The sequence below is a fragment of the Paramisgurnus dabryanus genome, chromosome 20 (assembly GCF_030506205.2).
Source record: "Paramisgurnus dabryanus chromosome 20, PD_genome_1.1, whole genome shotgun sequence".
NCBI lineage: Eukaryota > Metazoa > Chordata > Actinopteri > Cypriniformes > Cobitidae > Paramisgurnus > Paramisgurnus dabryanus.
In genome coordinates this window covers 15363068-15377366 of record NC_133356.1, presented here as the reverse complement: position 1 = coordinate 15377366, position 14299 = coordinate 15363068, and the positions used below count along the sequence as shown (strand labels likewise).

The following is a 14299-nucleotide window of genomic DNA, read 5'->3' as shown; positions in this document are numbered from 1 at the left end:
TTTTGACCGCAGGCGTAATAAAAAAATATTTACAAATGTATCAGGAATAAAAACAGGAGTAGAAAATACACAGATCAAATTTACTTAGCACATCTGAGGAAGATTTTCCCAGTCCTTTCTAAGTTTAGCAATGACCTTGAATTTTATGGGTTGAAGAACCACACCAAACTTGCCCTGGAGATCAGGCAGAGGCTGGCTAGTGGGCATCTCCAGACTAAACCTCTGCAAAATCCATGCCAAGAAGAGAAAGAGCTCCATCTTTGCCAGAGCTTCGCCCAGACAAACGCGCACTCCAGCGCCGAAAGGCAGGTAGCTTGCTGAGGGACAGCGCAAACCATCGCCCTGCTCATTCAAAAATCTTTCTATAAGATTAGAAAAAGCCTTTTGTTAGCATCTTTTTCATTATTCATCCAACATACATGCATACATAGATGCTGCGTAGAGTGATACAGCACTGCCATATTGAGGAGGTCAAGACTAAAACCTAAGTAAACAGAGAGCTGCGTGTTTTCAGGATTAATAAAACAAAAACGTATACAATTCTCAAGGGGTTTGAAAAAAATATTTGGTATATATACAAAAATATTCAAGTTCATTATATTATGTCTACAAAAGTATCGAAAAGTAACTGGAGACTAAATGTTTTTGTGCTCCACGTTGATGGTTATCCATTAAGTAGATAAATGTAATCGTTACTGTGGCTTTAATAAAATAAAAAATACGCTGCTCTCCTGTTTACTTTTGTATTAAAGCACAATTTGCCCTTTCTAATATGGCGGCGCCCTTGAGGGTAATGACATCATAGTAACGCTTTCGACTCGCTCTCGCGATTCTGTGATGTCAACTATCGATCTGCGCAGCGCTAATGATTTTAACGATGAAGATTCTTATCTTACCAGGGTCGAACAGCTCCGGATTTTTCCACTCTTTCTCGTCATGGTGAATAGACCACAGGTTAATAATGACTCGTGTCCCTTTCTGCACAGTATACTCTCCCACACTGTAAAGAGAAGGAATCATGCCATTACTGTTCGCCGTTCGGTACGTCTCGTTCAGTAACTGCGAGATTACCGTGAGGTCCACTACCTGGAGTCCTGAAGTGTCACGTGAGGGATCAGGAGCGGGGAAACGGGTCGGATTCTTAGCACTTCTCTTATAGTGGCCTCGAGATAAGGCAAATTTCCTCTGTCACCGAGCTGAGGGTGTCTGTCTTTACCAATCTTTGCGTCTAGCTCCTTCTGAATCTTTTTTTGCACCTGATGTTTAATGTTTCAATAACATTAAAGTTTAAAAAAAAATAAGCTGTTTATTTTTTAAATGCGGTCAAGTGGAAGCAATTTTATTTACCTGTGGATTATGGACTAGGTATGCTATTGACCATTTCAGGACAGTGGAAGTGGTTTCCACCCCTGCCCCAAAAATGTCCCCCACTGTCATTAGAATGTGATCTTCAGTCAAACTAACATCATGCGTGTTGTTATTCTCAGAACTGCGCTTGGCCCTCAACAGCGCATCCATCAGGTCGCGTTGGATGTTATCACTGTAATTCAACTGTAGAGGGAGACAAAGGTCTTTGAGAAGGAATTGTTGATGCATTACTTGCATTTCATTTTTTACTTACAAATGTGCATTTTGTTCAAATACATTTTGAGATTTACCTTGTGCTCCTCGTATTTTCTTTTAAGCAGTTTGTCTCTGATGGAAACACATTGTCTTAAGATGCTGAGGTCTTTATTAGGGAATATCTTGGGGAAAATATAAATTGTTATTCTTTTGAATATTCTTAAGACAACATGTATTTTTGTAAATAACAAATATGAAAAGTCATAATTCGAATGTTTCCCAAGACACATTTTAAATAAAGTAAAAGCCTACCTGCAGCCATGGGAAAATATCCACCAAGCTGTCTTTAGCAACCGTATCTACGATTCCCTGGCTGTACTGGAGCATAGACTCAAAGTCAGCATCCCCACGTTTATATGAGGAGCTGAAACACAGGGCACAAACCACATTTGTGACGGCACGTGTCAGCTCTGGTGCCAGATCCACTGCACTGTTCTGAGTATTAGTCAGAACTTGACACATGGAGCTCGCCTCTCTGCAAACTGTAATTGGAAAACAACAATAAGGTGGAATTGAAGATAAGCATAATTTCAGTAAAGAGAAATTTTCAGGTTGAAATTAGTTTGTAAATCCCAGATTTTCAAGGTATATGTGGATAAGCAGCATATCAATGTTGGCAGATGGTGTTTTCTTTTAGGAACAGTAATACTCACTTATCTTCTCAATGGAAACCGATCCCTCGCCAAACATGCAGAGAGCCCCATGCACCATCTTCCGATGGAACTTCCATGTGGAACTGTAGTCGGCAAATGCAATGTCTTTTCCACCTCGAGTTAACAAGTCTGTTGTAACCTTAAAGAAAATCATGCAAAGTTTAATTTAGCCTACAAAGTACTTTGTAATGTAATTGAAATAAGCCATACAGTTTACTTACAGTTCTTGGCCTTCCTGAAAATATTTTTCCTTTTTTGATCAGGACCTCTTTTGCATGATGATGGTTGTTCACAATAAGAACTTTGTGGGAACCCATCATGAGGGAATAAAGATTTCCATATTTCTTCTGAAGCTGCTGAAAGTGGATGTGTGGAGCAACGTCACTCCTGAGACTAAGAATACTCCCAATGATAGGCAGTGAGGGGAGGCTTGGAGCAAATCTGTTGCCCGGCAGAAATCCATTCATTTTTCTTTTTAGATACAGCACTGCCAAAGTTACTGCAGAAAACAGACATGAACAAATGACCCATGGCATGATGTGTTGATCTGACATTGTCAGCTACATTCAAGCAAGTGTCCACCAGCTTAACAAACAGTATGAGCTGTATGAGCAAGTCAGCGGGAGATTTTATGTGATTTCTTCAATGCCAGCTCCTTGACCCTGAAATAGTTTGGCTTTAACTAAGTGTCATCAGTGCGTTTTTCAACAAAGCTCCTAATTGGTGGCCCACATTTAAACATGCATAAATATGTGTGAGCAATTTGTTTTTAATGTATCTTTCTTTTCTTCTGCTTTCTTTCTTTTAAGATATAATGTACTCACTTTGATGGGTTTCATAAAATAAAAGAACATAAAAATAATCAAAAATTTACAACAAGCCTTTTTTTTAAGTAACCTGTATACATAAAATATTAAGATGTGTTACTAATATTTAAGATAAAACACCAAAAAAAAAAAAAATCAGTGGAATGGATTAAAATGAATTCATAAATAAAAAAACCACCAAAACTGCATGCTTTCTTTTGTGCATTTGCTAAAAACAGTAGTTTTACATTCCTCTGTCCTGTGCTTTTAATTTGTTTTTCAAGGTCAACCACTCATGCTCACGCTTTTAATTTGTCTCTCGCGAGTATCCGTAGTAAACAGTGATGGCTTCCTCCGAAACACAACCTCGTTTCGGTCAATCTGTTAAGGGTTTATTGTCTGATAAAGTCAGTTCTTGTAGTGGAGATGTGATTGCTCTAACCCGCCAAGTGTTAAAAGGATCTCGCAGCCAAGAAGTAAATATCCAACACATTATTTAATACGCTATTATCCTGAATGCAAGGGTGAAATAGCAGCCTTGCTAGTTGTTATTTCTAGTAATACACCCAGGTGCCGATCTTTATCGGATCTTAAGATAGTGAGATCTAATTTGAATTCAGTAATTTTTATATAAAGTATTACAATTTCTAATTTCTACAGTTACTCAGCCAGGCAGCGAGAAACATGGTAATTCAAGAGGATGCCATTCTGCACTCTGAAGATGTAAGTGACTGATGTATTTTAACTTATTGTATTGTTTTCCTCTTACTAACATGCATTATATTTGCATTATATAAAAGACAAATAAATGTAATATCTTAAAGTGTTTTTATACTTGCAGAGTCTACGGAAAATGTCTATCATAACGACTCACTTGCAATATCAGTAAGTATTTAACTGTATCAACGTCTAGTACACAACATCAGTAAAGTTGTGTATTGTGTAAACTTGGATACACATTAAAGGGGACATATCATGAAAATCTGACTTTTTCCATGTTTAAGTGCTATAATTGGGTCCCCAGTGATTCTATCAACCTAGGAAATGTGAAAAAGATCAACCCAGTAACTTAGTTTTGGTAAACCAAGCTCTGCTAGCATGTGAAAAAATAAGCCATTGAAATTTTGCTCCCCCTGTGATGTCAGAAGGGGGTAATACCGCCCCTTAATCAGCACTATCCAACCACGACACTGCCATGTAGTGCAAAGATCAGCTCATTTGCATTTAAAAGGACACACACCCAAAAACGGCAAATTTTTGCTCACATCTACAAAGTGGCAAATTTAACATGTTAAAATAAATATGAGCTTAAACTTCACATACGCACTCTGGGGACACCAAAGATTTATTTGACATCTTAAAAAGTCTTGTGAAATGTCCCGTTTAATGTTTACTGTAATTTAAACTGACAAATCAAATTAATTTCTTTGTTATTTGCAAAGTAGTATAGTAATATTATTTAATTAAAATTATTTCCATTTATACATATGGCAGACACTTTAAGCGACTTGAGTGCATTACAAGTTATACATTTTTATCATTATGTGTGTTTACAAGGTTTGAACCCCTGACCTTTTGCACTGCTAATGTAGTGTTTTACCACTGAGGTATACAGAAGGACTATTAGTAAAAATAATATTATATAATAGTTAAAAAATGTATAGAAAATAATAGTGAAGGAAATTGCAAGTGCATTTTTATGGGAATTCCTTCAATACTGTTTACATAAGGTCTTAATAATAATTTGATAATTCAAAGTTTGATGACTGTATCATTATTTTAAAATGTGAAGGAACTATTCATAATATCTTAACATTTGTGATTGGTGGTTTACATGTGTGATGGAAATGGCCAACAGGGAATTAGCAGGTGTAGACACATTATAGTGGACCCTTAAGTTGTAAATAATAATAACACTGAATTTTATTATTTTCCTTTTAAATTTAGGCAAGAGGCTATTCAAAAGAAGTAAGTCATAATGTTTACATAATTTCAGTGAAGACATGATTTATGTGATATTGTGTTTATACACATTTGGAATTCAGAATCAGAACAACTCTTTATTGTTTCTCTCTTTTTCTTCTTCACAGTGTGGAACACTCAAAAAACCTGCAGGACCAGCTGAGACATTTAATGAAATAATGGGACTGTGATCCTAAACTCTTCTATGATCACACCATGGACATAGTTTCCATTTTTTTATGTTTCTCTCATTGACTGATCAAACATTAAATAGCACTAACTTTTTAAGACTGCAAATGATTATTTATACTGTATAGCAGATTGCTCTGTTAAAATATCCACATGCCAGTATTCCCCTTTGCTCTATATTTTGCTGCTGGGTGGCCCTTGTAAAATGTCTGCAAGACCTTCAAGTGAAGGCTTTTCTGGAGGGAAATTTTTTTCTGTTTTCATATTTGTCTTTTTGTAATGATAATACATTGACAAAAACATGTTGTGTCTCTCTGTGCTGGATTGGAATGTGTATGTACATTTGCTTTTGATTTTTAGGACAAAAAAAAATGTCTTGTCTATTCATGTCTTGTTTAATAGTGGTGTTGTTCCATATTTACTTAAATGTGTAATTTATAATTGTATAAAAAATACCAATACTTTGGTTTAAGTTAAATGGAACTTTATTAAAAGTATGTAAGTAAGGCAAATAGGAAAAAACTTTTTTTCTTGAAAGTTCAAAATGGGGGTAGGTGGTAAAGGTTATCCCACATGCAATATCAGCAGCTCCTTTCCTTGCAAGGGCAAGCAGATGGATGTCCTAGAGCCGGCCTTGAGCGTAACTCTAGGATTCCACTACAAAATCTTGATTCACTGTATGTTTGCAAGAAGTATATGTATGTATTTAAGCATAAGCTTTAAACTCACTTAGTTATCGTAGTTATTCATGCACAACTTGCAAAACAATTCAAGTTTAAGTCAAGTTTAAACGGTTAATAAATGGTCTTGCACTGCCAATTCACTTTCAGGATCATGGGAGTCAGTAATAAAAACCTTGAGCTGGAAAGAATGTTCTGTACCTCCCTTAGTTCAACTTATCACTGTTCAAGGTCTCTTATAATACCATTCTTGCAACATGCAAGCAGATTGAAAATATTGTGCTTTTTAAAATAATGTGCTATGATCTAATACATCCAAATTATATTTTACTTTTTTTTTGGTTTATTACAACATTCACAGCAAGAAGAAATTGTTAGATAAGAATGGGGGGGGGGGGTTATTTTAATAAATCCTTTAAATAGTTGCAGGTTTAGTTTGTACATAAAAATGGTAATTTAGTACATGCAGTATGATTATTAGTTTAATTAATTTAGATTTACTAAAATCAGTTTCAGGGTTATTCTAAACATTGCATTAGAGACTCCAGTGTGAAACTATTGTCAGAGTTAAACATAGTTGCAATTACATATTTATGCACCTATATGTACACAGAAAATTATTTGTTACTATGTCAAACTAATGGTTTTATAAAAAATGATAATGAAAGAATGATGGTCAGTAGTTTTTGGTTGGGCTTTGGCTCCCTCTACAGGCCAAAAAGAAAACCAGCAAAACATTACTAGTAGTTCTTCGTTTCGTGCACTGACATAATAATGAATGAAGGCGTTATGTTTAGAGAAGCAGACGAGTTTACAAACTCAACTTTACCATCGAAATTAAAAATCACGTTGTTCTTTTTTCTCGATATTTATTAATTTATAGTTTCTACGAACTTTGTTTATTTATAACAAAAGTGTAATAACTTTGTAAAAACACTTTTTTTGACATATTAATTACATGTGTAAAACGATGCGTTTACTAAAAAAAAAAAACTTGTCAAAATATGTTTATTGTAACATGGTTCAATTACAGTCACCATGGTTTAGTTTTTTTTTTCTATAATTTTGATTCCAAAACGAGATAGCTTTTTTGATTGTGCATTCCAACTCCATTTGGTTTGTTGTGATTTAAGCCTTCATAACTAAAACAAAATAAGCCAGAAATAAGCCTTAAATCCTCAATACGTTAATGCAATGTATTGGTCAGTAGTTTTATTGCTGACATACTGTTGGACGTTGTTGAACACTCCCACCTGTTAGGTAGCCCCTATTTGAACCATTGATTGGTCTTTTAAAACACCCACTACCGCTTTCATGCACGTTAAGCCCGTCCCTCTCCGACATTCCACACGTCGTCATTGGATACGGTCTTCGATAGTCCCGCTGTAATTTGCATACACGATCCGATTGGTCAAAATGACAGTCCGTCAAGAGGCATCTGTACAAACAGCAGTTTACATAGAGCGTGCTGGTGTGTCATCGTGGTGCAGAGAGGCAGCGATACGCGCTGAGTAATGCCGGCCGTGTCGCTTGATGTCAGGCAGGCTATAGACAGGATGAAGGCAGACTCTAATTTCCTCTGACTGTGGCATCTTCATTCACTAAAATCTGCCCATTGTCAACATGGCAGAGCAATGGACCGCAGTGCCCACTTCTAATATGGCGGCGCTGAACCGGGCTCGATCATTGACTGTTATTTTCTTAATTGTCAGCGGTTGTTTGATAAGCTGCGCGCATGGGAAAGACTCGCCGGATGAAACCGTCATCATCGGACTCAGACTCGAGGACACGGACGAGGTGTCTTTTATGGACAGAGGTTATTTGCGCGTGAGCGAGCGATCTCGCGTCAGGTTAAGGGTCTACGGGCAAAACATTAACAACGAGACGTGGTCCAAAATTGCTTTCACGGAACACGCGCGCGACAGCAGCGCACCTGCGGAGATTCCAGGTGACGCGCTTGCCCCTCGTCCATGTGGCATCCGAACCTCCGACATCATCATCCTTCCCAACATGGAAGTTAACAGAAAGACGTCTGGGATTATTGAATTAGAGGTGAAACCGTTGAGGAAAACTGAGAAGAGTAAACTGTATTTTCTGTGCATCGCCACAAATGCACCTGCCTTACCTGGCGCACAGGACACGTGGTCTGAAAGCACCTGGGTATATCACGACGGGCACGACACGAAAGTTCTTGTGGTGGAGGAGAAAAAGTTCCTGCTGCCTTTCTGGCTTCAGGTGATTTTTATTGCGATGCTCTTGTGTTTGTCTGGGATGTTCAGCGGGTTGAATCTGGGACTGATGGCCCTGGATCCCATGGAGCTCCGGATAGTCCAGAACTGCGGCACGGAGAAAGAGAAGAATTACGCGAAGAAGATCGAGCCAGTAAGAAGCCAAGGGAACTACCTTCTTTGCTCATTACTGTTAGGAAATGTTCTGGTCAATACCACTTTGACTATACTGCTTGATGACATCGCAGGTTCAGGTCTGATTGCTGTAGTGGTGTCCACTATAGGCATTGTGATATTTGGGGAAATTGTGCCACAAGCTATTTGCTCCAGGCATGGCCTTGCTGTTGGTGCAAACACAATATTCCTCACGAAATTTTTCATGATCCTTACTTTCCCTGCGTCTTATCCTGTCAGCAAACTCCTGGACCATGTCCTGGGTCAGGAGATAGGCACGGTGTACAACAGGGAGAAACTTTTGGAGATGCTCAGGGTGACAGATCCGTATAATGATTTGGTGAAGGAGGAGCTCAACATCATCCAGGGCGCTCTGGAGCTCAGGACTAAAACCGTAGAAGATGTCATGACACCCCTGCGGGACTGCTTCATGATCGCCGGTGATGCCATCCTGGACTTCAACACCATGTCTGAGATCATGGAGAGTGGCTACACGCGTATACCGGTATATGAGGGTGAGAAGTGTCATATTGTTGACCTGTTGTTTGTCAAGGACTTGGCCTTTGTGGATCCAGATGACTGCACTCCATTGAAAACCATCACTAAGTTCTACAGCCACCCTCTGCATTTTGTCTTCAATGATACAAAGCTGGATGCCATGCTTGAGGAGTTTAAGAAAGGTAAAACTGAATGCAGTGTTTCACAAAAAAAGTGTTTCACCAAACCCTGGGATATTTTCATGTATTTATGAGCCAAGTTATAAGGTACACCTATAATTTAAGAGATTTTGAAAGATCAACAATATAAAAAAATTCATTGTACAAAGCTATTTCTGTCAGCCATCTAAAATCATTTTGACCAAGGATGCTAAGGGCAACTGGGTGACCTGAAGGGGTCTATGACATTTCTTACCATTTATCAATTTAAAAACCATATAACTAATAGACCTGGTTTTATAAACAGGACTTAGATTAAGCTTTAGTTTAACTGGGACTTAAGTAGCTTTATAAAGGTGCCTTAGAAAAAACATTACTGGTGTGCATTTTTTTAATATATATATATTTTTTATGGCCCTTTTTGCCTTTATTTGAAAGTGATCAAGGAGAGGACAGGAAGGTATGGGATCGGCAAATGACCACGAGACCGAATCGAACTCTGGTCGCCGAAAGTGCGAAAGCACCACATGTCGGAGCGCTGCCCCACTACACCATCGGCTCCGACTACTGGTGTGCATTTTGAGACAAAATAGTGGCACTGATATATTTTAAGATACATCAGTAAAGTCTATTTAGGACCGCTCAAACATTCATTTTATTCTGGGATTAGGCTTAAGCTTTGCCTGTAAAACTGGGCCATGTTCTTTTATAGGTCATATAATGTAGATTTTTAGTTAATGATGAATTCTCACCAAGAAAAGCTAGCTTTTTAAAGGGACACTCCACTTTTTTTTTTTAAATGCTCATTTTCCAGCTTCCCTAGAGGTTAACCGTCCGTTTTGCAATCCATTCAGCTGATCTCCGGGTCTGGTGTTATCACTTTTAGCATAGCTTAGCATAATCCATTGAATCTGATTAGACCATTAGCACTGCGCTCAAAAATAACCAAAGACCAATTTTTTTTTATGTTTGCTCCATAATAATTAATTCTGTGTAACTGGAACCTGTTGTACACAAACATGGACAAATACACTGCTCCATGTTCTTAGAAAAACCCTAACCCCAAAATAGCTGGTAGAAATCTTAAAAAAGACAAACCAACGTCCTGGTCTAAGGCGGTTAAAACTTATTATCAATGGCCTAATAATCAAGGAATTTGCTGCCGTAACATGGCTGCAGGAGGTGCAATGATATCACGTAGTGCCCGAAAATAGTCCCCTGCTATTGAAAGATACAAGGGACTATTTTCTGCTGCTGCATAATATCATTGCTGGTGTAACATGGCTGCACGAGGCGCAAAGTCCTTGATTATTACTCCAGAATGAGAGTATAGTTCCTAGCCATATCGGCTTTAAAAATCGCAACTTTTAATTTTCTGTCGCTCTTAGTACACGATATAACTACAGAAGAGTCAAGTTTTAATTTAAATAGGAAAAATATTGAAATTCTTTGGTTATTTTTGAGCGCGATGCTAATGGTCTCATCAGATTCAATGGATTATGCTAAGCTATGCTAAAAGTGGTAGCGCCAGACCCGGAGATCAGCTGAATGGATTCCAAAACGGTAAGAATCAAATGTTTAACTCTAGGGGAGCTGGAAAATGAGCATATTTTCAAAAAAAGTGGAGTGTCCCTTTAATACTGGGGTCACTGACCGGGGTTGGTAAAAGTTACAGTTCATGCAAGTATTTAGGTTTCAAGGCTCAGCATAGTATTATTGTTGGTTTGATGTAAGATAACAGTTAAAATGTTACTTTAACAGTGGCACCTGTTGATGGGATGATATGTTCTTTGCAATGATTAAATGCTGACATTTTAACATTGTTGTTGGAGCAGAGTTCATGAAAGGGCCATATTCACTCCTGTCTAGTCCTATAGCTGTGTAGTGAGGAAATTCAGTTTTGGATATAATCCAAGCTTTTATTTTATGACATCACATACAGTACACAAGGCTGTTTTTACGATAGGTCGTCATTCCTTCAGCAGGCTCGGCTACGGACTAGTCCGTCTGGCTTGCAGTTTTCATTCACTGCCTTGAGCAATGAGAACAAGACGTCTCTAAGCAATGGCTGTGATTTACGGTTCTTTCTCTAATATCAAACAGCAATATGAGTTGCTTTGAAAAAAATAATAATGATACCTTGATACGCCTGGGCGTATTTAAACTCATAGCTGATAGTGGGCATTTGGTCACCATCACTAGTGGTCAGTTGTTTTAAAGACTGACATTAGCATATACCTTCTGCATTAAATGACCCTTATTAGACATTAAATTCTACAGTGCTGTTTTTAAACACGGTTGTCACCCTGTTGGGAAGCGGACCACTGTAGAACCGTGGCCCAACATTCCACAAATTCTGCCTCAACAGGAAATGGACTTAAACAGATTTGGCCAACAATTGAGGTATGTGTAGTACAGTGTTAGACACCCACACATCTCCTGTATAAAAAAACTCTATATCACCCACATCAGCCCTTTTTCTCTGTCTTTGTTGAGACTCGGCATACCTTTTAAACCACGTTTACTCAACACAAAAGTAGTGATATGCTGTTATGGGGAAAGCAGGTTGTCACCTGATGTGTCAAAGGGCAAGTGGCCATTTAGCTGCATTGTAATGGTCTGTGTGTGTGTTTTACACAAATGCTAATTCCAGGTCCCTCTTGGTGCAGATGTCTACAGTTCATTTTATCTTACGTTGTGGTCTAGCATTGATGCATTGCACAATGCTAGACATTTTTTACTCCGATCTACTTCATTTGTCCATTTCATGTTCATGTAAACAGCTCATTGTTGCTTTTTAGTCTTGGCCTGTCTGCTCTTTAAAATCGACTCTTGCTGGGAATGAGAGGTATTTGCGTTCAAAATGTTGTGAGGTTTGTGAGGTTGGTATGTGTAATCCTATAAGCAGGGTCAGGAATTCACAGGGTTAATTGATGTTTATGTTGATAAAGCAAGGAGTTTGGCAGAGTTAAACACAAATTGTGTTGGAAAGATGATAAACGGTTAAGATTTTATGAAATAAATGCATTTCGTGAAGTTTTCAGTTTGTGTAACTGAGTGTCAAACCAATAGCCTACTTAAAATAATATATCTGAAGAATGCATACTTTCCAGTACCCAAGCATTTGGTCTTTCACACACATCCATACAAATGCACAGTTAGACCTCAGATCTAGGCTTTATCAGTAAAGCTTAACAATAAAAGATTTTGGTTAATTAATTTTTTATAATATATCAGTACTGTATTTATTAAAAAAGTAAGCAGAATCCGATTAACGTCATAATTTATAAAAAAATACTTTTTTGCTTTTATTTTATAGCATTCAACTACAAATCTTTCTTTCTGTAGATTACACATCATTTATTGTAGATTGATATCTAAAAGAAATTTTTTCTGGGTGTGTAAAGTGTTTTTAAAGTCTAGACTAGTTTCTGAACGCATTAATTCATGAAGCATTTAGTCTGTCCAGAAGTTTTATGTCTTGACATTAACTTTATAAAATTTATTGTATTCATTGTATACCAAAACCAACTGAATTTTAATGAGTGGGCCCTTTCTCTTTACTAAGCTTCATGGCTATGCTTGAATATAAAGGATTTAAGTAGGCCCTACATTCCTGGTTGTTCCCCCCTGATGAAGGCTCAGGCTGGAGGAGATGCTCTGTATTCAAATAAGAAAATCTCAACCAAAAACAGGGCAATTGTGACCCTGCCTGTGAAGCTAAAGTCATTTTTTGTGATTTACTGCTTTCTACAATACATTGTCCTACATAATGTAAAGAACCTTGTGTGAAAATGGAACCTTGATATGTTTAATATTGACTGAGTAGGGTCAAGACTAAAAAATCAATAATTGAAATCAAACATTTAATCTCATAATTAGTTTATGAGACTTTAGACTGGATTTCACAAGCGAGGTCACATTTCATGGACACTTTATACATTATGGGTGCTGATTTTCCTTTTGCGTTTTATATAACTGTTTATGGCCTTTTTTAGTGTTTATGACACCATGACTCATAGTTGTTCCACACGGGAGAGCAGCTTGAATTTACAGCTAACTGCATAGAAATGTCTCTCTTGCAAGGTGAAATATTATTAAGATTGTTGCAAGTCTCTGGCCTGGGAACAGTTATTTTATTGTTAAAAAAAGCACTAGATAAAAAAAGAGGACTGTCGCTTTGATAAGTGCATGCAACATTTGTAAGATGTTCCAGTAAGGCATCACAGACGTGCCACCCACAGTCCCACTGACTATTTATAGGGATATTCCATTATGGAAAATATCTATGGAAAAACCTAATTCCATAAATAAGGTGGGAATGGACCGAATGTGTCTGAAATGTGTTGTCTAGAAAGCGTGTGTTTATTCAAGAGTCATCTTGGTTCCGTTCACTTGACTCCAGATGTTTAATGTAGGCTGTTCTGGAAAGAGTTTTTTTTTCTCAGGACGTCACTATCGATAATAAAACATTCACGTAGAGTGTCTTAAATATTAAAACGTCTTATCTGCAGTCATCAAAGGCTATAATTCTTATGCCTTGGGAACTGTGGGTGAATTATTACCTATGTGTCTCCAATGACTACAACTATTATGTCAATTACAACTTAGTGACGAGAAATAATTTGGCACATAATGACATAACATTAAGCTTTTGTATAAACTTATTTAAGGTTTTAAAATGGTCAAAATTAGATGGTGGTTTGTTTTTATTTGCTGTTGAAGACTTGCTGTGACACAGTGTGGGTGTTTCTTGGAAGCTCCGAACAATGGTCCTTTTTCTTTAGATGCTTTGGATATAGGACTGTAACTGAAGTGAACCGATCAAGTCGTGTATTGTCTTTTATTTACTCCATGTGTTGAGTAGTAGCCGTTTCAAACTCCTTTAAGATGTAATAAATCAGGGGGTGAGAGATGTGGGCTGGCACAGCAGAGCAAACCAGCTCAGCTTAGACTCTGAACTGTTAAACAGATTTTTATTAGCAAAATAATCTTCGCTTCCCACTGTTTTAAAAGTCTGACATGCTAGTTTTAAATGGAAACAGACCTATATTTCCTCAGGCGAGTAATGGTGCTTAGTGATTCCAGCAGGCATGACACAGGCCTAAACATCCGAGCATGGGATAAAATAAAACCGGTCAGTCATTAACTCCGCTCTCTCTACTAAAGGAAAACTGCCCTGTGGAATTGTAAGGAAACATCATCCTCTGTTTAATCTGGCGTTTACTTGTATTTATAAAGAAAGGTTTACACGGACACCCTACATAACGGATTACTACGCTGTCATGCCGGTGAGAGCATCGCCCAAGTCGAATGGAAACTTCATTT

At 37.7% G+C, this 14299-nt stretch overlaps 3 protein-coding genes across 3 annotated transcripts in view; 2 read left to right on the top strand and 1 right to left on the bottom strand.

The window, feature by feature from the left end:
• Positions 1–21: 21 nt before the first annotated feature.
• cyp17a1 (cytochrome P450, family 17, subfamily A, polypeptide 1) lies at positions 22–2969 on the bottom strand. Its single transcript, XM_065296639.2, has 8 exons — positions 2498–2969; positions 2277–2415; positions 1876–2105; positions 1659–1745; positions 1348–1551; positions 1087–1256; positions 897–1000; positions 22–362 (listed from the first exon to the last, which is right to left on the bottom strand). Exons 1-8 carry the CDS (start codon positions 2828–2830, stop codon positions 85–87), a joined length of 1545 nt encoding a protein of 514 aa, XP_065152711.1. The 5' UTR covers positions 2831–2969; the 3' UTR covers positions 22–84.
• Positions 2970–3397: 428 nt separating this feature from the next.
• On the top strand, positions 3398–5961 carry borcs7 (BLOC-1 related complex subunit 7). The gene is made up of 5 exons (XM_065296642.2): positions 3398–3558; positions 3743–3805; positions 3924–3967; positions 5030–5050; positions 5173–5961. Exons 1-5 carry the CDS (start codon positions 3427–3429, stop codon positions 5222–5224), a joined length of 312 nt encoding a protein of 103 aa, XP_065152714.1. The 5' UTR covers positions 3398–3426; the 3' UTR covers positions 5225–5961.
• A 1371-nt stretch (positions 5962–7332) lies between these two features.
• The window catches only part of cnnm2a (cyclin and CBS domain divalent metal cation transport mediator 2a), an 18150-nt gene continuing 11183 nt past the window's right edge, over positions 7333–14299 (top strand). The window contains exon 1 of the mRNA XM_065296631.2: positions 7333–8995. Within this exon, the coding sequence (XP_065152703.1) occupies positions 7537–8995 (1459 nt within the window). The 5' untranslated portion in view covers positions 7333–7536. The remainder of the gene's footprint in view (positions 8996–14299) is intronic.